General features: G+C 59.1%; 3 protein-coding genes across 5 annotated transcripts in view; 2 read left to right on the top strand and 1 right to left on the bottom strand.

The window, feature by feature from the left end:
- Nucleotides 1-22,544, bottom strand: part of ZNF628 (zinc finger protein 628) — a 52,928-nt gene that overhangs the window by 19,223 nt on the left and 11,161 nt on the right. The window contains exons 6-7 of one of the 2 annotated variants that reach the window (XR_008389988.1): nt 21,318-21,475; nt 16,354-16,496 (exon numbers count right to left, since the gene is read on the bottom strand). The gene's annotated coding sequence lies outside the window, so the exon portion shown is untranslated. Of the gene's footprint in view, nt 1-16,353; nt 16,497-21,317; nt 21,476-22,544 lie in introns of those variants that run through there. The other variant, XM_053656714.1, reaches the window with a different exon arrangement.
- On the top strand, nt 566-6,602 carry ISOC2 (isochorismatase domain containing 2). 2 transcript variants are annotated; one of them, XM_037159788.2, is made up of 6 exons: nt 567-701; nt 3,572-3,709; nt 3,844-4,053; nt 4,375-4,445; nt 4,543-4,660; nt 6,191-6,373. In XM_037159788.2, the coding sequence occupies exons 2-6, from the start codon at nt 3,575-3,577 to the stop codon at nt 6,269-6,271; spliced, it is 615 nt and encodes a 204-aa protein (XP_037015683.1). In that variant the 5' UTR covers nt 567-701; nt 3,572-3,574; the 3' UTR covers nt 6,272-6,373. The 2 variants fall into 2 exon arrangements, with proteins under 2 accessions (XP_037015681.2, XP_037015683.1); XM_037159786.2 differs by lacking the exon at nt 4,375-4,445 and having other exon boundaries at nt 566-701; nt 6,191-6,602.
- On the top strand, nt 6,765-19,664 carry SHISA7 (shisa family member 7). Its single transcript, XM_053656717.1, has 5 exons — nt 6,765-6,925; nt 10,771-11,559; nt 12,954-13,108; nt 15,903-16,052; nt 17,659-19,664. Exons 2-5 carry the CDS (start codon nt 10,880-10,882, stop codon nt 18,300-18,302), a joined length of 1,629 nt encoding a protein of 542 aa, XP_053512692.1. The 5' UTR covers nt 6,765-6,925; nt 10,771-10,879; the 3' UTR covers nt 18,303-19,664.

Genomic DNA, 22,544 nt, shown 5'->3' with positions numbered 1-22,544 from the left:
CGTGGCTGGAGTGGAGCCAGGGGACAGATGAAGTCTGCGAGGTTGACAAAGGCAAACCGTGAATTGGGGAGTAGCTTGGATTTTATTCCAAGAATGATAGGGAGTTCTTTCTATCTCTGTCAACCCCATTTCTAAGCACAAAGTCTACATACTATGAACACCACCCTAGAAGGCAGGTGCTGTGCAGCTGAGGAAACTGAGGCTGCAGAGATTGGGGTGGGGTGGGGGACCTAAGCTCCAGTCTTCATCGAGCCTTTAACCTTAACTGGAAAGTGCTTCTTGGGTCACCGTTAAGTTTCGGAGCGGCCAAAATGGCCAGGGTTGGAACGCCAGGCCCTCCCCTGCCCTGGGCACGGCCCCTCCCTGTCTCGCCTTAGGTGCGGTCCAACCACGCTCCACATTCTCCACTGGCACTGCAACTGCTCCGCCCAGCCCGCCACTCACGCCCTCTACCGCCACCCATTGGTCTGAAGAGCCTCCTTCCCATCAGGGTGGAGCAGCGACGCTTGCGGATTGGCTGGGGGCGGGGGCGGGGCAGGGCAGAGCTGGGCCAGTGGAGCGCCGATTGGGCGGCTCCACCAAAGTCAGCGCCCGCAAGACCGCGTGGGGTTGGGCCGCAAGTCGCAACACTGCCTAACAGTGACCCAGGGGCCGGGAACCGGGTGGGAGGACCTGAGCGGCGCAAGCCTGGGCTCTGAAAGGTGAGTGGCACCAGGACTCACCTGTGGAGGAGGCGGGCCGGGCTCGAACCCAGCGCCTTCCGGGTAAGGCTGGCTCCGACCCTGGAGGAGACCAGCCCTCCCGCCTCACCGTTGGGGGAGCTGACGTTGCCGGGACGCCCTGCGCCGAGGTCACACAGCCAGGGGCGGGACTCGTGCAGGGCCCACGCAACTAGCTGGCCAGGGACTGGGACCCTTCACGTGTCATCCTCATCCTCCCCACGTCACGGGCCAGGTTTCCCCACGTCCCTGCAGGGTAGGTGGGTTTGACCCCCGTGACTCCGAGGGAGAAATTGAGGCCCAGACAGAGTGTGAAACGTGGCCACGGTTACATATCTAGAAGTCCGGCCTGCAGGGCTGGGTCCCCCGAGGCCGCAGGGGGATCTAAGGATCTCCACCCACCTTTCTAGGTTGCGCCTCCCCCCCCTCCCTTGTGCCGCCTCTCCTCCACGGGCTTTGGGCTCCCTCCACCCGGAGGTCCATTCTGGACGCTTCCCATCACTCCCCCACGGCACCCCCAAGTCTGTCTCCAGCTCAGACCTCCTCCCCGACATTCACACTTCCCTTTACCCAATTTTTCTTCTCCCAAAACCCAGTTTCCCTGACCAGGTCCCTAGTTAAACCCCAATACCCGCCACCTGCGCACCAGAAACCTCGGGTGGAGGCGAGGTAGGCGGGTGTGTGGGGGGTCGTCCTCCTTTCCCTTCCCCGGAAGCCAGTTCCACCCGCCCCCTGAATCTCTTGGTCCTGCCCCTCCTCCCTGTGCTGCTGCCTGAACTGGAGCCCTTGCCCTTTGGACCCCATCCCCAGCTTCCCCCCTCCCGCCCCCAGCCTCAGCCTCCAGTCCAGCCTGGTAGCAGCCTCCCCATTTTATTTTACATTTTGAAGAGTTTTAATGGACGTATACAAAACATGCAGGAAAATGTACACATCACAGATAACACAGCTCAAAATAGCTCTTCACAAAGTGAGTGCTCTGCTGTAACCATTATCCAAATCCAGAAGTCAAACATCCCCCACACCCCAGAAGCCCTGTACCCCTTTGTCAGTGACCCCCCAAAGATAACTAGTATTATAATTCTAAAAAAAATATTTGTTTTTAGAGAGAAGGGAAGGGAAGGAGAAAAAGAGAGAAACATCAATGTGTGGTTGCCTCTTGCACGCCCCCTACTGGGTCCTGACCTACAACCCAGGCATATGCCCTGACTGGGAATCGAACCGGTCACCATTTCCACAGGCGGGCACTCAGTCCCCTGAGCCACACCCGCCAGGGCCCATTGTCATAATTTATATGCCACAGGCAGGTTTTGCTGGGTTCCATCTTTATGCAGATCTCATTGCATTTATTCCTGACTACCCAACCTGTTACTGAACAACATTCGACAGGAACAGAAAGCACACAGTGAAAATCAGACCACACACACTGTCCTTCAGTGACCTGTTCCCCTCCTGAAGTCCCTGCTGCTTTGGTGCTGGCCGGAGAGAGCAAATATAGATAGCTGCAATGCACAAACTTTGTTTCCTTCTTTTGGGGGTGCAAATGGGAGCGCTGCTATACACAGTGTTCTGTGCTTTTCCCCCCAACTGTTAACATCTTTTGAACACCTTTCCATACTGTTATTTAAAGAGTCTCCTTGTAACTTTTCCTGGCTGCAAAGAATTCCGTGGCATGGATATACCATGACTTACATAACCAGCCCCCTAACCTTGGGTGCTGTGCTTCACTCCGGGTGTAGGGAGCTGCATGGACAAAGGCTCCGAGGTGACACATGGCCAGGCAGCGGCTGCAGTGGTCCCCGGTGTTGGGCAGGTGGGGAGACAGGGCAGTGACAGGGTCAGTTTTGTCTTCCCAGGAAGATTGTTCCCTCTGCCTGTCCACTTCCTCCGGGAGACCTTTCCTGACCCTGCCTAGACAGATCAGGTTCCCTAGAAATCGCCACGTGAAAGTGTGCACTTTGGCGACATTCAAGCACCCTCATGATGTGCCGCCACCACGCTGTCTAGTTCCAGAACACTTTCATCTCCTCAAAGGTTAGGCAGTCCCCACTGCATCCCACGGTGCCGCCCCAGCCCCCCACCCACCAGTGTGTCTGCCGTCTCCATAGACTTGACCACCCTGGCGGGCGGCACACATGGACTCCTACATCGTGTGGCTTTTAGTGACGGCCTCTCCCAGAGCTCGTGTTAAAGCCCGTCCACGATGTGGCCTGTGTCAGCGCCTCCTTCCTTCCTGAACACGGCTCCACCAGCCTTTCTCTCCAAGACCTGGAAGGGAGTTCAGCTGGCTGTTCACACCTGGGTAAACTAGGGTTTCAGAGATCAAGAGTGGAACTGACTTGTACACAGATGCTCCGTCCGGCCGGGCTGTGAGGAGGGAGGAGGTGCAGCCCAGGAAAGCTCAGCTGTTTTCCCTCAGAAATCACATCCCACTCCCCGTGTTACTGGCAGGGGGCCCTCGGGCAGGTCACATCACTGCTCAAGCCTCAGTTTCCTTCTGGGGACAGGGTGAGGGTCACAGTTGGAGCCTGTGATGGGACAGAGATGGCAGATACCCACATACCCTTCCAGAAAAGGAGAAGGCTTCCCTGGGCTCTAGAGGAGTGAGGCTGGGGTCCTGGGGATGGACAAGGCCAGAGGAGACCCCCCCGGAAATGTGACCTCCCGGCCGAATAGGACACATTAAGAAAGAAGTGTGTTCCAGACCTGGGGAACAGCAGGTGTGAAGTCTGCAAGTGAGGAGAAAGGGGTATCCGAGGGCCCTCTAGGGTCTGAGTGCATGGACCGTGGAGCTGCAGAGAAACCACACATGCCTCCGCCTGCCCCTGCCCCTTGGCCCTTCTGCTCACTCTCAGGACATGGCAGCCGTAAAGCCCAGCCTGGGCCGAGTCCTCCCCAGATCGTCCATGCTTTTCCTGTGCGACATGCAGGAGAAGTTCCGCCACGTCGCTTACTTCCCCCAGATCGTCTCTGTGGCCGCCCGCATGCTCAAGGTACAGGACCCTCCTCCCTCGGGCCAGGGGTTCAGCAACCCCCACTCAGACCAGGGGCCTAGCCCTCTCCCCCCTCAGACTGGGGGTGCAGCCTCCATTGGACTCAGGCCTTTGTGCCCCCCACCTCCACACAGGTGGCCCGGCTGCTGGAGGTGCCAGCCGTCCTGACAGAGCAGTACCCGCAAGGCCTGGGTCCCACAGTGCCTGAGCTGGGGGCCGAGGGCCTGCGGCCACTGCCCAAGACCTGCTTCAGCATGGTGCCCGTGGTGCGGCAGGAGCTGGACGCACGGCCTCAGCTGCGCTCTGTGCTCCTTTGTGGCATCGAGGCACAGGCCTGCATCATGGTGAGGCCCCCAACTGACACCTGGGAACCACCCCCTCACCTGGGATCTCCCCATCCTAAAAAGGACATCCTTTCCCGACTCAGAACTCTATCCTCCCAGCACAACACCCTTCCTGACCCATGACCTCCTCCAGACATGACACTTGATCCTCATTCAGGACCCCTCTCTGCCTGGGATGCTTATCCTGCCCTAGGATCCTGTCATCCCCTGGGGGTCCCTGCCCTGCCCTGAGCCTCCCACATCCCCATCACAGCATCCTAGTCCCTCACCTGGGACCCCTGTTCTTGTCGGGAGTTGGCCCTGACCTCTTTCTGCCCCCAGAACACGGCCCTGGACCTCCTGGACCTGGGGCTGCAGGTCCATGTGGTGGTAGACGCCTGCTCCTCCCGCAGGTGAGATGGTCCCACAAGGGATGTGGTCAGGGCACCCAGGAAGGCTCAGAGGCCTGGGTGCTGGGGCCACAGCACTGACACCCTTCTTCCCCTGCAGCCAGGTGGACCGCCTGGTGGCCCTGGCCCGGATGCGACAGAGCGGCGTCTTCCTCTCCACCAGCGAAGGGCTCATTCTGCAGCTTGTGGGCGATGCTGCACACCCCCAGTTCAAGGAGGTACTGGCCCTCACCCCCCACCTCCCACGCACCTGCAAATGTCTCCTCAGCACCCACCACGACTTTGCAGTATACATCCGGGAACACAGAAGGCTGCTTCCTCTAGAGGGGGCTAAGTTCTCATGGAGAGACACCCTGTCAACCATAAATCAATGATAGAAGCTGATGGCAGACAGTGGGAATGGAGAGAGGGATAAAGCAGGGAGGTGTTTGCATGGGGTGGCCTGGGAGGCCTCCTGGAAGAAGGTGACTCTGGAGTGAAGTGAGGCCTGGAGGGAGCCAGGCAGATATGGGAAAGAACAGACCAGCAGAAGCCCTGTGGATGGGGCCTCTGGACCCCTCCTCCAGTCTCACACTCAGGCCTAGCCTCCAAGCCCACCACCCAGTGGCTTTCCTGGTACCCAGGTCTGACCAGGTAGTTCCCACTGCTGCACAGCCTTGGCCTGAAGGATCACAGGACATGCCCGAATTTGATATTCCTGGCCCTCTGAGCTCTGCCTTCTTCTCTCCTGAGTTCTGTTGAGCCTTTATTGAGCACCTACTATGTGCCAACCACTGTTGTGAGTCCTGGAGCAACAGCAAAGCCTGTCAGTATTCCATTACACATTGTGGCCTGGAGCTGAGAAGGGAATGAGCAGAGTGTGTGAGAAATGAGATAATAAGCAACAGGGAAGGCCCTCTGGGGGCTGGCTTTGAAGTGCACACCTGCAGGGGAGGAACAGCCAGTCATCCAAAAAAGTGTTCCTGGCAGAGAGACCAGCTGGGGCAGGGGCCTGGTGGTGGGACTGAACTTGCTTCATTCCAGAAACTAACAAGAAACCCTGAGTGCTGGGTGCATGTGGAGGAGTGGGGGCAGGGAGTGCTTCCTAGCAGGCCGTGTCTCCCCAAAGATCTGGGATTTTAGCAAGGGGCAGCCATGGGGACTTGTGCAGGGTGCTGGCCACATCAGGTCTGCAGTTGGGAAGGTGTCAGGAACAAGGGACACCAGAGTGCATGCAGTGGGCGTGCAGGCTCTTCTCCTTTGTGTTTACTTTCTGGAGGCAATCACGGGGCTCACTGACGGGCACAGTGTGGGACTGCAGGAGAAGGCACCCAGAGTGGGGCTTCGGGTTGTCATCTACTAACAGGCTGAACTATGAGTCGGGGGGGGGGGGGGGTCAAATGGAGACGAACATCAAAGAGGCAGTTGGATAAATGTCTGGAGTTGAGGGGCAAGGCATGGGTTTGGGAATTGGGGGATGGGAGAGTTGAGATGACTTAAAAAGAAGATGTAAATGAGAAGCCCCAGGATAGAGCCCATCACTCTTAGTAGCCCAAGCCAGCAAAGCAGACCAAGATGGCAGGGGATCAGGAGCTAACTCAGGTGGGTATGGTGAAAGGGAAGCCCCAGGAAAAGTTCTTAGAAGATGGAGTTGGTTTGGGCATTTGCTGTCAAGAAGGAAAGGGAGATGAATAGGGAGAAATGTCCCTCAAATATGCCTTGGAGATGGGGACCCCGGACACTGCCTGACCCCCCTCCTCCCTGTACAGATCCAGAAGATCATCAAGGACCCCGTCCCAGACAGCGGGCTGCTCGGCTTCTTCCAAGGCCAGAATCCCCTCTTCCGCTGAACTCCTACTCTGCCTTGAGGGGGAGATCTCCGTTCCTCCTGTCACTGAGGCCTCTGTGGAAGTGCCTTCCCCCATCCTTGGATCCCAAGAGTGGTGCAATCCACCGGGAGTACCGCCCCCCTCGGGAGGGGAGGCAAGTACTGCCTTACTATTGGGCGAGAGCTCCCGGAAATGCAAATGTAACTCTGGAAGCTGGGTGACCATTGGCGAGACTGGGGTGGAGGCGGGGCTCGGCCCCTGGCCACTTCACGCGGGTGGGAAAAGGAGGGGGAGGGAGTGTCACAGACTGTGTGGGACCCGGACACGCAGAATAAACACTGATGTAGCTGTGGACCGAACCATTCTTGGAATTGGGGGTACCCCAGGGGCGACTCGGGGCTGTGGGTGGGGGGTGCAGGAGCAGGGTCCCCAGCAGGTGGGGAGAAGGAGGTGCCTCCAAGCCGGCGCAAGGCGAGAGCGAGGGCTGGCCCTATCACATCTGCGCTGAAAAGAACTGACGGCAGGGTCGCCCAGCACGCTGCCGGCCGCCCCCAACCAGCGCGCGCACGCCCAGCCCAGCCGGCTGCAGACACGCGCTCGCTCTGCCTCCCCCGGCCGGCCCACCACTCCGCCGCCACCCCAGAATCCCCAAGGGTCCCGCATCCGGAAAGTGAGGTGAGCGAGACCGCACCGGGATGGAGGGGGAAACTGAGGCAAGGGGGACATGGGGATGGGAGGACGGAAGAGACAGGCAAGTGGATGAATGGATGAACTGCTGGGAAGAAGGGCAGACAGCTTCATCTGAGTGGTCCCTGCACCTCTAAGACGCAGGAGTCAGGGGATCCACATAGGGGCTCCCAGAATTTTGCAGCTCCCTTGGAAACCTGGAAGTCGGGACTCTACGAACAGCCCCCGCGTCAAGGCCCCCAGCCCCTTGGAATTCAAAGTCCTTGTTCCTCACCCCACCGCCAACCTTGGGGACCTAGGAAGGCAACCTCTGAGTCCCCCAAGAACCCAGGTACCAGAGCTCATAGCCAGCTTCCGCCACTGGGGAATCAAGCCCCTTAATCCTGGACTCCAGAACCGTCCCAGAAGACTGGGACCCAGGCGTCAAAGCACCCCATACCCACTCTCCCCAGGGACCTAGGAGTCCTTGCCTCCCTCCTCCAGGAGCCCCTGGGACCAGGCGTCAGCGCCCCCGGCCCCCGCCTTCCGGATCCAGGTGTCCCCCATCCTCACCCCCCAGCCTGAAGCGTCGCTTCTCGGAGGCCGCGGCTCGCGTCGCCATGGCAACAGGAGTCTATTTTGCACTGGGAACACAGCTCGCGCTGCAGCGCCCCTCCCCTTCTCGCCCCTCCAAACCAAGCGAGAGAATAGGGGGACAAGGAAGGAGACTGGGGGTCCGGAGAGGGGGTCAGACACAAAGACACCCAGAGACACAGAGATCTGTAGACAGTAAACCTGGGAAAGAAAGGCAGAGACGGGGGGTCAGAGAGGTGCAGAGATGGGGATGTGTAGATGGGGAGACACGGACAGGACCGGAAGAGAGAGACAGAGGGTAGCAGAGGGAAGAGGGGAAATGTTGGTACACAGAAAACAGAGATTCAGAGAAGGGGACAGTGAGGCTAGAGACAGAGACGTGGGGCAGAGACTCGGAGACGCAGAGACGCAAGGAGTCAGGCAAGGGGACGTGTACAGACACCGGCAAAGAGAGACCAAGGCCCAGGACACATCCCGTTAGAGAGAGAGACCTGCCACGGGAGGAGGGATGGACAGGGAGACACAAGCAGAAGGCCTAGGGACCCAGGGGCAGGGGGCCGAGGGGCACAGGTGAGGGAGTGGTCTGCAGGCTCAGGGTCTGAGCCCACCGCAGCCAGAGTTCGAGTCTCTCTCGGCAGCTAGGGAAGGTGGGGGTGGAGGTGGGAGGGACAAGCTGGATCTCCACACCCCCCACCCTGCTCACCGCCTGGACCCCTTCGTTTGTTCCTCCACTTTCCCCCACCTGCTGGTCCTCCTCTTGAACCCAGATCCGCACCTCCTCTTCTCTGCCTTCCACTTCCTGCCCCGAACCACCCCTCACTGCTCCCCATATTCAGGGGCACCGTTCCCCTTGCATTCGGACCGGTGGGCTCTGCCCCCACCCACCTGCTGAGGGATCCTTAGTCCCCCTCCGCAGCCACCTGCAGACCACCCTCCAGCCCCCAGCTTGGGGGGACCAGGGCTTCTGGTTTCTGGATCTCTGCCCCTCTGTGGGTCTCCGTTCCCCTCCCCGGGCTTCTGACCGCCTCCCAAGGCTCTCTCTCCCTGGCCTCCTCGGGTCCTGCTCCATCTCTCCTCATCTCCACTGCCTCCAGGCTCCTCAGGAGTCAACCCACCAGGCCCCACCCAGCCCTGGCTCCCACCTCCAGCTGGCAGGGTCAGGAGGTGGAGGCAAGGTGCTGAGCAAGGTGGCAGATGGGGGACGGGGTTCTCCAGGAGCACCAGGACCCAGTGGGGCCTGCTGGGAACCCCCTTCCTCCCGCTGGCTCCCCTGATCTCTGTCCATTCATCTGTCTCTCTTAGGTTCTCTTAGGGCTGAGGGGGTTGGGGGCACGGCCAGGCCTCCGACCCTGAGCTGCTGGGCACACAAGGTGGAAGGAGCGAGGAGACTGGGGCCTGAGGGCCCCCTTCCTCTCCACCTGTGGAGGGGGAAGGGTCTGCGTCTGTGAGCGGGGGCAGGTCTGTGTACGAGGGTGTCACATGCTGGGTGAAGCTGTGTTGGCACGTGTGTGCGCCCGCACGTGTGCGCGACTGGAGCCTGTGCTGTGTGTGGATGCATGTCCATGTGTAGCTGGCCCGGGCAGGTCCTGGCCCAGGCTCCTGAGCAGTGTGTGGTCCCAGTGTGTCACCACGTCTGCATCTTGCCTGGCGTGGGCTGTGTCCAGGCGGAGCTGTGTGTTTTCGGGGGAGGCTCCCCGGGGACCATCGGGATGACACTGGGTGTCCTTGAATGTTGTGTCTGGGACACTGCCTGGGTGTTCTGTTTTCTGTGTCGTGCCTGTAAGTTCTGTTGCGTGTCTGTGCATAGTTTTGTGTGAGCTAAGGGGTGAACTTGTTCCCTTATATCCTTGTGTCCAGACAGGCCACTGTGTCCCTGGGTGTGCGTCCCCTCCCCACCAGTAGGTGCTGCCCTGCATGGCATCGGTACATGTGAGGCAGGAGCAGGAAGCTGTGGACCCCTTCATCACTACGAGGGGCCATGTGTGTGTGTCTGTGTGTGTCACCAGGTTAGAGGGATGTGTGTCACTGCTCCTCACCCCCCAGAGTTGCCGGTGGCCTGGAGTTGTGACTCCCTGGGTGTGCGCAGTCTGAGGAGACAATGGGACCCTGTCAGCAGGGGGAGGGGGGCCTGGTACAGAGTGGGGACTGAGCAGCAGCCTTTGTGCAGACGAGGCAAAGGTGCCCCCAGCCCGTGCGGCTCCCTGCCTCTATGGTTTGGCAGGTAGACGGCACCCTTGCGGGAGTCACAAAAGGGAGCCCCTGAGCACAGACAGATGCAGCCCAGCTGGCGCGCTGTAGAGAGGGTAGACCCCTTGTGCAGCACACGGCCTGCCCACCGTGCATGGCAGCCCCCAGCCGACGAGGGACCCGCATGGCTGTGTGCACTTGGTGCTGCTGTCAACCATCTGCCTGGGGTTAAGTCACCTCTGCTCTGCTCGAAGCCCCACTCCACCACTTCAGGTCTGTGGGGCTCAGGGAGGTGAGGAAGTAGGGGGCACTGCTGGAACTTTGGGGTCCTCATTGGAAGTGTGTGTGTGTGTAAGAGAGACAGACACACAGACAGACTGAGGCTTGAAGTCCCTTGATTATTGGATCTGCATAAGGGAAAGAAACAGCGTTTAGGGGGACAGAAGACCACAGGGATCTGAGCCGGTGGCTCTCAATGGGGGCAGTGGTGCCTCGGGGACAACTGGCAGTGCCTGGAGACACCTGATGCTGTCGCCACGTGGGGAATGTGAATGCTCCTGGTGTGTGGTGGATGCTGCTTAACATCTGTCCCCAAGAGTCAGCTCTCTTCCTTCCCACCTGCGTGGTCTACAAACTCAAATTCCCAATTTCAATCTCTCTCTCCCTCTCATCCCCCGACCCACATCTCTCTCTCCCGTCATTCTCTCCCCCGTCCCCACGGACCCACCCCCAACTCCTGTCTGTCTGCACGGCCCTGCCCACTCCCCTCCCAACCTCCTCTCACCCCATCTCACCTCTATCTCTGCATCACACACCCCACCGTTCCTTCTCCCTTCATCACATCTGTCTGCTGTCTCCTTCCCAACCTTTTCTCCCCATCCATCACTCCCGTTGCTCCTTTCCATCCACCGTTATCATGTATCATTCTGGTCTCTTCCAACCTGGTCTGGCGTGTTTCCGTTGCTCCCCCACTCCACTCCCATGGACAACGCTGGGCCACGCCTCCCCCTTCCACTCATCCTGACCACCTCCCTCCATCTAACTTCCCTCTGGCTTCTTCCTCATCTTTTCAGACCACCCATCTGCACATTTCCCCACCTCTGCACATCTCTCTCCCGGCCTCTGCTCCAGCCTCGGTTCTCCGCTCAGCCTGGAGGCCCCATCGCACCTTCTAAACGCACCATGCCGGCCCTCCAGCTCCTCGGGACTCTCCTGCTCCTGGCCTCGACCGCTGGCCAGGCCGGGGCGCGCCCGTCCAACGCCACGAGCGCTGAGCCCCCGGGCCCGCTGCCTGCCCTGCTGGCGCACCTGCGGCGCCTGACCGGGGCCCTGACGGGCGGCGGAGGCGCCGCGGGCGCGGGCGCCAACAGCACGAGGACCAGCCCCGCGAGCGGGACAGGCGCGGCCGCACGGGCGCCCCCTCCGGCGGAGCTCTGCCACGGCTACTACGACGTCATGGGCCAGTACGATGCCACCTTCAATTGCAGCACTGGCTCCTACCGCTTCTGCTGCGGCACCTGCCACTACCGCTTCTGCTGCGAGCACCGTCACATGCGCCTAGCGCAGGCCTCCTGCTCCAACTACGACACGCCACGCTGGGCCACCACGCCGCCGCCACTGGCCGGGGGCGCTGGGGGCGTCGGGGGTGCGGGCGGGGGCCTCGGGCCCGGCCAGGCCGGGTGGCTAGAAGGGGGCCGGGCAGGGGGCGCTGGGGTACGTGGGGGTGAGGGCCCCGGGGGCAGCACGGCCTACGTAGTGTGCGGGGTCATCAGCTTCGCCCTGGCCGTAGGCGTCGGCGCCAAAGTGGCCTTCAGCAAGGCGTCCCGTGCGCCCAGGGCACACCGGGAGATCAACGTGCCCAGGTTCGTGCACGCTGAAGCATGAAGGTGGGAAGTCTGGGGGTGGAGCCATCTGGGAGGGCGGGACTACACGGATGGGGGCGTGGTCAGAGACCCCGGAGTCTGGGAATGCCTGGCTGTTAGTGTCCCGGAGAATCATGCCTCGTTCATTCTACAAATACCTAACTTCTTGAGCACTTTCTGTGGGCCAGGAGCTGAGGATACAGGAGTGAACAAAGATAAGGTCTCTGCCCTGGTGGTTAAGCCTGGCTTCCCATCCCAGGTCTGCTGCCTGTGGGCTGTGTGACCCCCACAGCAATTTGCTTAAACTATTTGTGCCTCTCTGTTTCTTCATCTGCACAATTGGGCTAATAAATGTTCCCCACCCATTCGGACTGTAATGAAGATTAACTGGGTTGATTCATGTCGAGTCCTGGCACACGGTAAGCCCTCAATAAATGTTGGCTACCATTATCATAAAAGTTAGTGGCCAAGACAGGAAGCAAGCAATGCATACACAATATACGTTTGGATACTGATAACTTCTGTGAAGAAAATAAAGCAGAATAAGGGAATAAGGAGTGGGGGGGGTGTCTGTTTTATATGAAGTGTCCAAGAAAGGCCTGAGCAGAATTAAAGGATAAGAGCAAACCAAGCAGATATCAGTGGGAATGGCCTTCCAGAGGGAACAGTACATGCAAAGGCCCTGAGGTGGAGTGTTTGTAGGACGTCGAAGGAGCCAGTACAGCTGGAGAGCCATGGCAAGGAGGTAGACAGAAGCAGGCAGAGGCCAAGTTTATTCTAGGGTGATGGGGGAACCCCCGCAAGGCCCTGAGCTCAGGCTGTGTGGTGAGACAAGACTGCAAGGGACAAGGGCAGAAGAAGGAGACCAGTTAGGAGACCGTAGCAATGATCCAGGTAAGAGATGGTGCAGGTAGCAGCAGAGGTGGTGAGAAGTGGTCTGGTTTGGGATGCAGTCTGGAGGGCGTATCTGCGAGATTGCTGAGGAACAGGAGGGAAAGAAAAAGAGAAGTCAAGGGTGATTCTAAGATTTGGGGTCTGCATAGCTGAGCAAATGCAGCACCCTTTACCCCCAAGGGGAAGTCTGCAAAAGAAACAGGATTGAGCTCCCAGGTCAGGGTTGGGTGGGGCAGGGCCACAGGGAAGATGAGGTGGGTAGGGTCCAAATGGATTGGGAAGGGACTCTGCAAGCAGGAAGTGTGCTCCCAGAAACCTCTGGGCCGACAGTGCTCAGACTGCCATTAGTGAGGGGCATGGCCCCAGGCTAGAAGCCCACAGAGCAGAGTTTACACATTACCCCAAAGGTGGGAGAATTGGGAGGCGAAAGAAGCCTGGGCTCTCCCTCTCCCCCCCACACCCTCTCACCAGACAAAGGACCATCTCTCTGCTGTTTCTAGGGCTCTGGTGGACATTCTGAGGCATCAGGCTGGACCTGGGACCCGCCCAGACCGGGCACGAAGCAGCTCCTTGACTGCAGGGGTCGGAATTCCCGACAGCATGGCCCCAAGAACACCCAAGAGCCTCTACAACACCATGAAGCCCTCCAATCTCGGTGAGTGGGACTCGGGCTGCGCCTCTGAACATGCCCCTCATCCTTGTAGCCCTACCTTCTCTGGGTGGCCCCACCTTCTCTGGGTGGCACCACTTCTGACTGCCCAGGCTGCGCCCCCAACCACAGCCTCCCTGCTTTGCAGTGAGAACCCCCTCCCTCCCTGACCCCTGTGGACCCACAGGGTGGGCACCATGGAAGCCACAATGATTTAGATTTTGACATTCTCAGCCCCTGTACTTGACAAACCCCGTGTCAGACCACTCAGCAGCCAAGGACACCCCAGGAAGTGCCTAACTACCGAGTCAGAACTTGTCAGGGCCCAGACCCCAGGGCTGGCATTTTGGCTCTGTCCTGGTGTGCCATGGGGCAAGCCCATGCCCTCGCCCATGAGATAAGAAGGAGGCAGGGCTCCCCTGATAGGGCTGTTGTGAAGGGCCAATGAACAAGGGAGCCCAGAGCTGGGAGCCCTGCCTGGCCCAGAAAATGTGCTGTGTGAATGTGAGCCATTGTTGTTGTTCTCCTGTTTCACGGTGAGTAAGAGAAGTCCGGGAGCTGGAACAGGCTGAATGGGTCTCATCTGCCTGGAGGAGGAAGGCTCCCCAGGAAAGGCAGCTGGAGTGGTGGCCAGGAGGGTGAGGGGAGGGGCTTGGGCTGGGAGAGCTCTGGGTGGCTGGAGCAGAGCTGGTGAGGCCAGAGAGAGGGTGGGCAGACCCGAGTGCCGGGCTGAGGTCAGGAGCTCTGTCTTCATCCTGAGGGCAATGGAGAGCCACAGAAGAGTTTAGAGCAAAGTTGGAAGTGCGGGGGAGGCTGTGCTATGTGAAGGGGAGAGGCTGTAAAGGACAGGCCTGAATAGCAGTAATAAGAGGCATTTGAATTGGATCTTGAGGGACAAGTAGGAGTTCTTCAGGCAAATAAGGGGAGGCAGGGATGCGAGACAAAGAGAACAGCGTGTGCAAAGGCCCTGAGGCAGGGCTGCGGTGGGCTCCGTCGGGCACTGGAGAGAAGTGTGGCTTGAGAGTGGGGTGGGAAATGAGACTTCAGACATCAGCTGGGGCCAAGTCATGCAGCCCTCAAATGCTACTGTCAGCTTAGACTGTCCCCAGTGGACGATGGCAAGACATGAGAAGTATGTCAAGGAGCCAGAGGGGCATGGACAGGTGTGGATGGAGCAGTACCGTGGTGGAGCTGACCCTGGACATGGATGGCCCGCGGCCAGAAGGCCGATGTGATGCTCCGGGAGGGAGAGCCGAGTCAGGGCGAGATTTAGGAGGCAGGCAGGACCGAAGCTGGGGACCAAGTGCATGTAAGTAGGGGGTGTTCCATGAGACCAGTGGCCCCAGCTGGAAGTGGGTGATAGTGGTGACGCCACCTCCCTTCTTGGTCCCCACAGATAACCTGCACCACAACTACCTGCACCTCAACGTCAACAGCCCCAAGCACCACACCACTACACTGGGTATGGACCAGGACTGGGCTGGGGACAACAGGGCTCCTCTCCTTCCCACTCCTGATTGAGCCCGGGCTGGGTGCCTGGGACAGAGCAGGTGTGAGACCCTGTGAGCCTGTCCTCACAGTCTAGCCAGGTAACGAAGCAAACCTCAGTTTCCCTGTTTGGACACCAGAAGTGGTCATCTTCCTCCCACCCACACTGGTGGGAAGAAGCAGGCATCTACCCCTCAGCCTTGGGCACAGCACCCAGTGGGTGCTGAGCAAGGGCCAGCTGCCCCGGGTCCTGTGACATGTCCTCCTTCTCCAGCAAAGAGCCTGTCTCCTGATGAGGGGGAAGTGAGCAGAGGCAACCTGGACAGCCAGTGGAAGCTTTGAGGGCCTGGAACCCCAGATTTAGAGGCTGGGGGCCTAGACTCCAGAGTCTGAGGGAGGAGGGGCTGGGGGCTGGACTCCAGAGTCTGAGGGAGGGGCTGGGGGACCTGGACTCCAGAGTTTGAGGGAGGAGGGGCTGGGGGCTGGACTCCAGAGTCTGAGGGAGGAGGGACAGGGGGCTGGACTCCAGAGTCTGAGGGAGGAGGGACAGGGGCCTGGACTCCAGAGTCTGAGGGAGGAGGGGCTGGGGGCTGGACTCCAGAGTCTGAGGGAGGAGGGGCTGGGGGCTGGACTCCAGAGTCTGAGGGAGGAGGGGCTGGGGGCTGGACTCCAGAGTCTGAGGAAGGAGGGGCTGGGGGACCTGGACTCCAGAGTCTGAGGGAGGAGGGGCTGGGGGGCCTGGACTCCAGAGTCTGAGGGAAGAGGGGCTGGGGGACCTGGACTCCAGAGTCTGAGGGAGGAGGGGCTGGGGGCTGGACTCCAGAGTCTGAGGGAGGAGGGGCTGGGGGCTGGACTCCAGAGTCTGAGGGAGGAGGGGCTGGGGCCTGGACTCCAGAGTCTGAGGGAGGAGGGGCTGGGGCCTGGACTCCAGAGTCTGAGGGAGGTGGGGCTGGGGGCTGGACTCCAGAGTCTGAGGGAGGAGGGGCTGGGGGCTGGACTCCAGAGTCTGAGGGAGGAGGGGCTGGGGGCTGGACTCCAGAGTCTGAGGGAGGAGGGGCTGGGGGCTGGACTCCAGAGTCTGAGGGAAGAGGGGCTGGGGGCTGGACTCCAGAGTCTGAGGGAGGAGGGGCTGGGGGCTGGACTCCCGGGTCTGAGGGAGGAGGGACAGGGGGGCCTGGACTCCTGGGTCTGAGGGAGGAGGGGCTGGGGGCCTGGACTCCAGAGTCTGAGGGAGGAGGGACAGGGGGGCCTGGACTCCTGGGTCTGAGGGAGGAGGGGGCTGGATTCATACCAGCTGTGCCCTCTGTCCCAGACTGGAGGGCCGCCCCACCACCCAGCCCCTCGTTGCATTACTCCACACTCTCCTGCTCTCGGTCCTTCCACAACCTCTCTCATCTGCCCCCATCCTACGAGGCTGCCATGAAATCCGAACTCAACCGCTACTCCTCTCTCAAGAGGCTGGGTGAGTCCCCAGAAGGGAAGTAGCCTGATTTATGGGGCCCGATCAGAGCTGGGGTCTGGGTTCAGTACCGTGGACAGTGGCCCAACAGCCCTCTAAAGGTTTAGAGCCTCCCTCAGGTTCTTCCAGTTTGTTCCAGAATTACCTGAAGTAATTTTGTATCAAAATTACTCTGGGTGCTTTTCTAAATGCAAACTCATGGTGATATCCCCTGCAAGAGGTACTGTATTTATCAGGACTCGTACTTGCAACTAACAGAAATTCCACAGTAAGTGTGCACATGCACACACACAACAAAGGCAGCTAAGCGGGCTTGATCATGGGAAGGCTACGGATCGTGAGTTTCAGGTGTGGCTGGATGCAGGTGCTCAAAAGCTGTCTTCAGGATGCTATGTCTCTCAGCTCTGCTACACAGTGGGCCAGCTTCATTTTCAGACAGACTGTTCTCTTGTGGTGGCAAAGAGTGACCAGAGAATTTTCAGGCTGCCATTCAACCAACAGAAAAGAGACCCCGCAGTGATCCCAGTAACAATCTCAGGCCTGGGTGCCATCAGCCCAAATAACATCACACACTCATTCGTCCCCGAACCAATCACTGTGACTCTGACAGGGCATTCCTGGCTCGAGGGGGGGGGGGGGCTCATCCCCAGCAGTGGCGTGTTCCTCAAACACATTAAGCCGAGAGGACTAGGCCCCCAGTAGGCGGTGTGTGAGAGGCAACTGCACATTTTAAGCTGAGAGCCACAGGAAGAAATGCTTTTTATATTACAAACCATGAGATACATGTATGTTTGCATATTTTTAAACACAGAAAAGCTTTGGGACTTGTTATTAAGAACATTTCTAGAAGCATTTATCTCAGTCTGTTAAGATCTTGCTTCTAGGTGTATCCTCTGGCTCAAATAAGTTTTTATTAAAATTCTATTTATAAAAGAACACTTTCAAATATACCCAAGAGGAGAGAAAATTGTCACATGAACTCCCTGTGTTCCCACCATCCAACTTTAACTATGAGCAACATTTTAACCCAGTCTCCCTTACCTCCCATTTTTTGGTGGATTATTTTTAAAGAAATCCCCAGGGATTATGTCATTGCATCCATTAATATTTCAATAACACAGAGAACTGGAAAAATGTATGAGCCAGTACCCACTCTTATTCCCTTATCATGGGGATGCTTCCGGTAAGTAGAATTTTCTGTGCTGTTTCATTTTTCAAAGTGCTGGTCACTACCCATAAAACACTTCACAACCCACGCACAGGTCGCATCTCCAAGCTTGAAAAACAGCTAGAGGATGAAGGGAGGGAAAATGCTGCCTCAGAAGCAAGCGTTAGGTTACATTACCAAAAGGAATACATGCGTGGCAAAAAAAAAGGAAACGACCCCCCCAAAAACCCTACCTGTCCAGCACGGCAGGAGGGGTCTGGCAGTCTGTATTTTGGCCACATTACCAGTCTCACTGTTCGGGCTAAATTGCGCCCCTGCCCAGGCTAGCTGATGCTGGGAGACCCTGGGGGGTATGGATCCTGCCGGGATGTAGGAAGCAGGGAAGCCAGCGGGAGGAGGAAGGTTCTGGGCTGACTGGGTGCCTTTCCCCCTTCTCCCCAGCCGAGAAGGACCTGGACGAGGCCTACCTGAAGCGCTGGCACCTGGGGGAGATGCCCCGCGGGACGCTGCCCCTGCACACGCTGCAGCGACCCGGCACTGGGGGCGGCTACCGCATGGATGGCTGGGGCGGTCACGAGGAGCTGAACCTGGCGCCCGCGCCCAACCCGCGCAGGGTCATGTCCCAGGAGCACCTGCTGGGCGATGGGGGCCGGTCGCGCTACGAGTTCACGCTGCCGCGAGCGCGCCTGGTGTCGCAGGAGCACCTGCTCCTATCGTCACCCGAGGCCCTGCGCCAGAGCCGCGAGCACCTGCTGTCGCCCCCGCGCAGCCCCGCGCTGCCTCCGGAGCCCGCCTCCCGCGCCGGCCTGGCTGCCTCCCACTCCAACCTGCTGCTGGGGCCCGGGGGGCCCCCCACGCCTCTGCATGGGCTGCCCCCGACGCCCGGCCTGCACGCGCACCACCACCACGGCCTGCACGGCTCTCCGCAGCCCGCCTGGATGGCAGACGCCGGCGGGGGCGGGGGCACGCTGGCCCGCAGGCCGCCCTTCCAGCGCCAGGGCACGCTGGAGCAGCTGCAGTTCATCCCGGGCCATCACCTGCCCCAGCACCTGCGCACCGCCAGCAAGAACGAGGTGACTGTCTGAGGCCAGGCCGGGGCCTTAGGGGCTGCGGCCTCGCGGGGCCCCTGTCTCAGCCTGGAACCCCCAACACACTCCGGGGGCCCGGGACCCAGACGGGCCTGTGGCCCGGAGGGTGGGGCTCCCTCCAAGGACACTGCTTTGAATGAAACTCTGGCCAGACGCAAGGCCTTCTTCTAAAATGTCACAGACGACATCCCTCCTCCTACAAACTTGTTTGAGGCCAGACCTCCTTCCCATGACGTCATCACAGAGGGAGAGGCCTGCCTGGGAGGTTATCACTAACTGTGTCAACGCAGGGACCAGATCTTCCCCTGCGTCACAGAGGAGTGCACCGGCCCCTGAGGTCATCACTAGAGGCCACGTTCCATGACGTCACCACAAAGACTTCTTGTGATGTAATAGCAATGACAATGCCTTGTCCCCCTGACATTATCCTTAGAGACAAAGCTTCCTTCCTGTGATGTCACTGCAGAGACCAGTCTCACCCTTATGACATCATCCCTGGCACCAAAAGGCCCCTTTTGACATCATCCTCTCCAGGAAAACATTTTTCCCCAGAGAAGATGCCTCTGTCTATGATGTCATCACTGCAGACAAAGCCATCTTGTTGGGACACAATGTGTGTGACTTTACTAGACTTAAGGCCTCCTTTTCACCACATCCTCACAGGGACTCTGCCTCCTTCCTGTGACACCATCACCAGAGAAGGTGCCTTGCCCTATGACATCATCAGAGGGACTGTGCCTCTCCCTGGGGCGTCACTGCCAAAGGCGGGAGCCCTTCTGTGATGTCAGCACTAGACTGTCTGCTCTGAGATGACACCTGAGACACCTCACTGCTGTTGCCCCGTCACACAAAGGCATGGCACGCCCAGAGTCCATGAGAAAAGTGCCCTGTCCTGAGTTGGCGCCTGAGGGATGTCATCACTGGGGAAGCTACCTCGTCTAGAAAGGTCTCCCCAGAGGTGACGGAGTGCCCATAGGTTGTGAGGAGTGAGGACCCCACCCTCCTGTCTCGGGCTCTGCCCCAGTGCTGTGATGTCCTCACCGGAGACTCTGCCCGCTCTGGAGGGCCATCGCATGTGATGGTGTCACCAGTTTCTGCCTTGCCCTACCATGACTTAGTGTGGTCACTCCTTCCCCTGACCCCAGGGACGTGCCCCGCAGGATCTTGGCCAGATGCCCCCTGCGGAGGGAGGCTGGGCCTTGGGCCCCACCCCTGCGCAGGGCTGTCACCTCCTGTGTGCTTTCCCGGACTCCCAGACTGGCCCACCTGCCTCCCGGAGTCCGGAGACTCAGAGGTGTCCCAACGGCCAGCACCAAGTGTCTCTGCCATAACTAGAGACATCATTGCCTCTATCGACCGAGCTCTGGCCTGCTGCCGGGGTCGGGGCGGCTGGGTGTACCTGCTGCCGGGGTCGGGGCGGCTGGGTGTACCTGCTGCTGGGGTCGGGGCGGCTGGGTGTGCCTGCTGCCGGTCTCGCTGACGGCATCACCAGCACCACAAGGCCTCCACCACTCGCGACGGCATAGCATCTGGGGTCACACGCTCACCACGCCTGATGATGACGTCATGTCCCAGTCCTCCCCAGGACCTATGGTACCTTCCTGTCCCAGGACGCAGCACAACTATGCCATCATCCTCTTCCAGGACTCACCATGACCACACAGGGTCACCATCTCCCCAGGTACCCCCCAGTCAGTGGTGTCACCGTCTTCCATGACTCTCCACAACCATGGTGTCACGTTCCCTAGGATTCACCATGGCTGACAGTGTCATCATCTCCAAGAATTCACCATGACCGATGACATCGTTACCTTCCAGAATTCACTGTGGCTGACGATACCCTCCACCAACGCCGATGCCACCGTTTCCCATGGTCCCCCTGCCTGTGGTGCCACCAACTTGCAGATCGCCTTCAGACACGTCTCCGTGCCCCAGGGTCCACCCGGGCCAAGCTGTCATCACCTCCCAGGGTGCACTGTAGACTGGCGTCACCCCTCCCCCAGCGTCCATGAGAAAATGGTGCCCCAGGACCGATGACACCCAGTAGCGTCATCACCTCCCAGGATCCATTTCGACCATGGCCTCATCTCCCAGGATCCTCCACAATCATGACATCCTCTCCCAGGATCCAGAAAGCCCAATCGTGTCATCTCCCAGAAGCCAGTTATTTCAACCATGACGTCGTCCTGCACTGGGACCCACCACGACCATGATAAGACAGAAAACCCAATCGTGTCATCTCCCAGAAGCCAGTTATTTCAACCATGACGTCGTCCTGCACTGGGACCCACCACGACCATGACATCATCTCCCAGGACCCAGAAAACCCAATCGTGTCATCTCCCAGAAGCCAGTTATTTCAACCATGACGTCGTCCTGCACTGGGACCCACCACGACCATGACATCATCTCCCAGGACCCAGAAAACCCAATCGTGTCATCTCCCAGAAGCCAGTTATTTCAACCATGACGTCGTCCTGTACTGGGACCCACCACGACCATGACATCATCTCCCAGGACCCAGGACAGCCAATGGCATCACCACCATTTACCAGGACCCACTTCGACCATGTCCATCTCCCAGGATCCATCATCTTGAGAGCCATGTAGTACAACGGCTGTGTTTCAGTTGTCTTCTGGGGTCACGCGGCACCCACAGTTGTTCCCTTAAGGGAACCCAGCACAATACACACCATTTTCCCATTGCCTCAAAGATGGAGGAGGGGCCCCCTCTGATGGCACTGTCCCCACTCCTGTGCTTCTTGATGATGTGTCACTGCCTTGCTCCAGACTTAGGCTGATGCCTGCAACAACCCCGCCACAGACTTGGCCTTGGCCAGTCCCCCTACAACCACTCCAGTGAGCGCATCCAAGCCTCTCCTGATAACTCATTGCCCTTTGCTCAACTATCTGACCAGTGACAGGGTCAATGTGAAGACCTGTTATCATCACCAGGGTGGGGGTTTTCCTGTCCTTGGGTAAGGTCATGGCCCCTTGCCCAATCCGTCTTACCTGGACCTCCACCTGAAGCAGCATTCCATTAGCTTGGGCCATCCTCTCCCCAGACTCCTGTGGGCTGAGCCGACAGCTGCTAATTCCCCTGGGACCTTCAGTCACGTTCTCTGGTGGCCTGGTCCGGGGCTGGAGAGCCACGCCATTGTGGGTGCCATCTGTGGGGGGAGGGGCAGGCTCCGCATCAGCCCAACAATCGGAGGAGCAGCATTCTCTCCTTCACCTTCCCGCACCGGGGAGCCCCTAGGTCCCCAACACCCAGATTTGCCAAAACTCAATTCTTTGTACATAGCCATGTGGGGGGCAGCCATTCCCCCACTCTCAAAGGGCTACTCGCCCCTTCCCCCAGCCCCCAGGGCAAGGTGAGGGGGCCTCTTTTCCCTCCTCTGAGCCTTTTCCTCCTTTTTCTGCTTCCCGCTGCCCCAGATACTGGCACCTCTGTTCATCCCTACTCAGCCTTTGGCTCCCACAAACACTGAGGGAACGCGGGAAGCTGTACCCCTAGCTACCTAGACCCAAAGCCAGTTCTCAACGCCATGCTTACAGCTGCTCCTGTGGGCTCCCCTAGTTTCTTCCAGGGCCTCCCCATACCCAGTGTCCCTCAAGCAGACTGTGACTTTCCCCAACAGGAGCCAGCTTGAGCCCCTGCCCCTTCCAGACCCTTCCCCTCTGCTCACCACCCCCACACAACACTCAGCATTCTCCAGCCCCCCGGAAGTGAGGGACTCTGGACCCTTCAGCTTTTTGTATACTCCCCTCAACTTGCTCTCTCCTGGCCTGGATTCCAGGTATTTCTCCCACCACTACCACCACACACACACACACACACACACACACACACACACACACACCCTCCACTCACTCAGCACAGGCTGCCTGACCCTGGGGCCTTGACCTCTTATCTCAAATAAGCCATAGTGGGGAGAGGTCCTCAGGGGTGAGGAAGTGGGCATGTCCTGCCAGATCCCCTGGATGCTTCTGGAGATGGGACCTTGCCATCTGAGTCTCCCCTGCACCCCGCCAAAAAATACACACACACACACACACACACACACACACACACACAAACCTGTAGTGGGTGCCCACTACACCTTCTATAGTGGGTGGTCAGGGGCAGTGCAGAGACAAGGAGATAAACCATTCTGGACCAGAAGACCCTCCCCGGCTCTGTGTCCCTCACCCCCCTAACCCAACACCAGACTCTTCTCCCAGTTCCTCAGTGAGGAC

Source organism: Artibeus jamaicensis, unplaced genomic scaffold, assembly GCF_021234435.1.
Source record: "Artibeus jamaicensis isolate MK-2021 breed Jamaican fruit bat unplaced genomic scaffold, CSHL_Jam_final scaffold_2693, whole genome shotgun sequence".
In the NCBI taxonomy this organism is placed as follows: Eukaryota; Metazoa; Chordata; class Mammalia; order Chiroptera; family Phyllostomidae; genus Artibeus; species Artibeus jamaicensis.
Note: the sequence above shows the minus strand (reverse complement) of the source record. Positions and strands in the feature narration are given on the sequence as shown.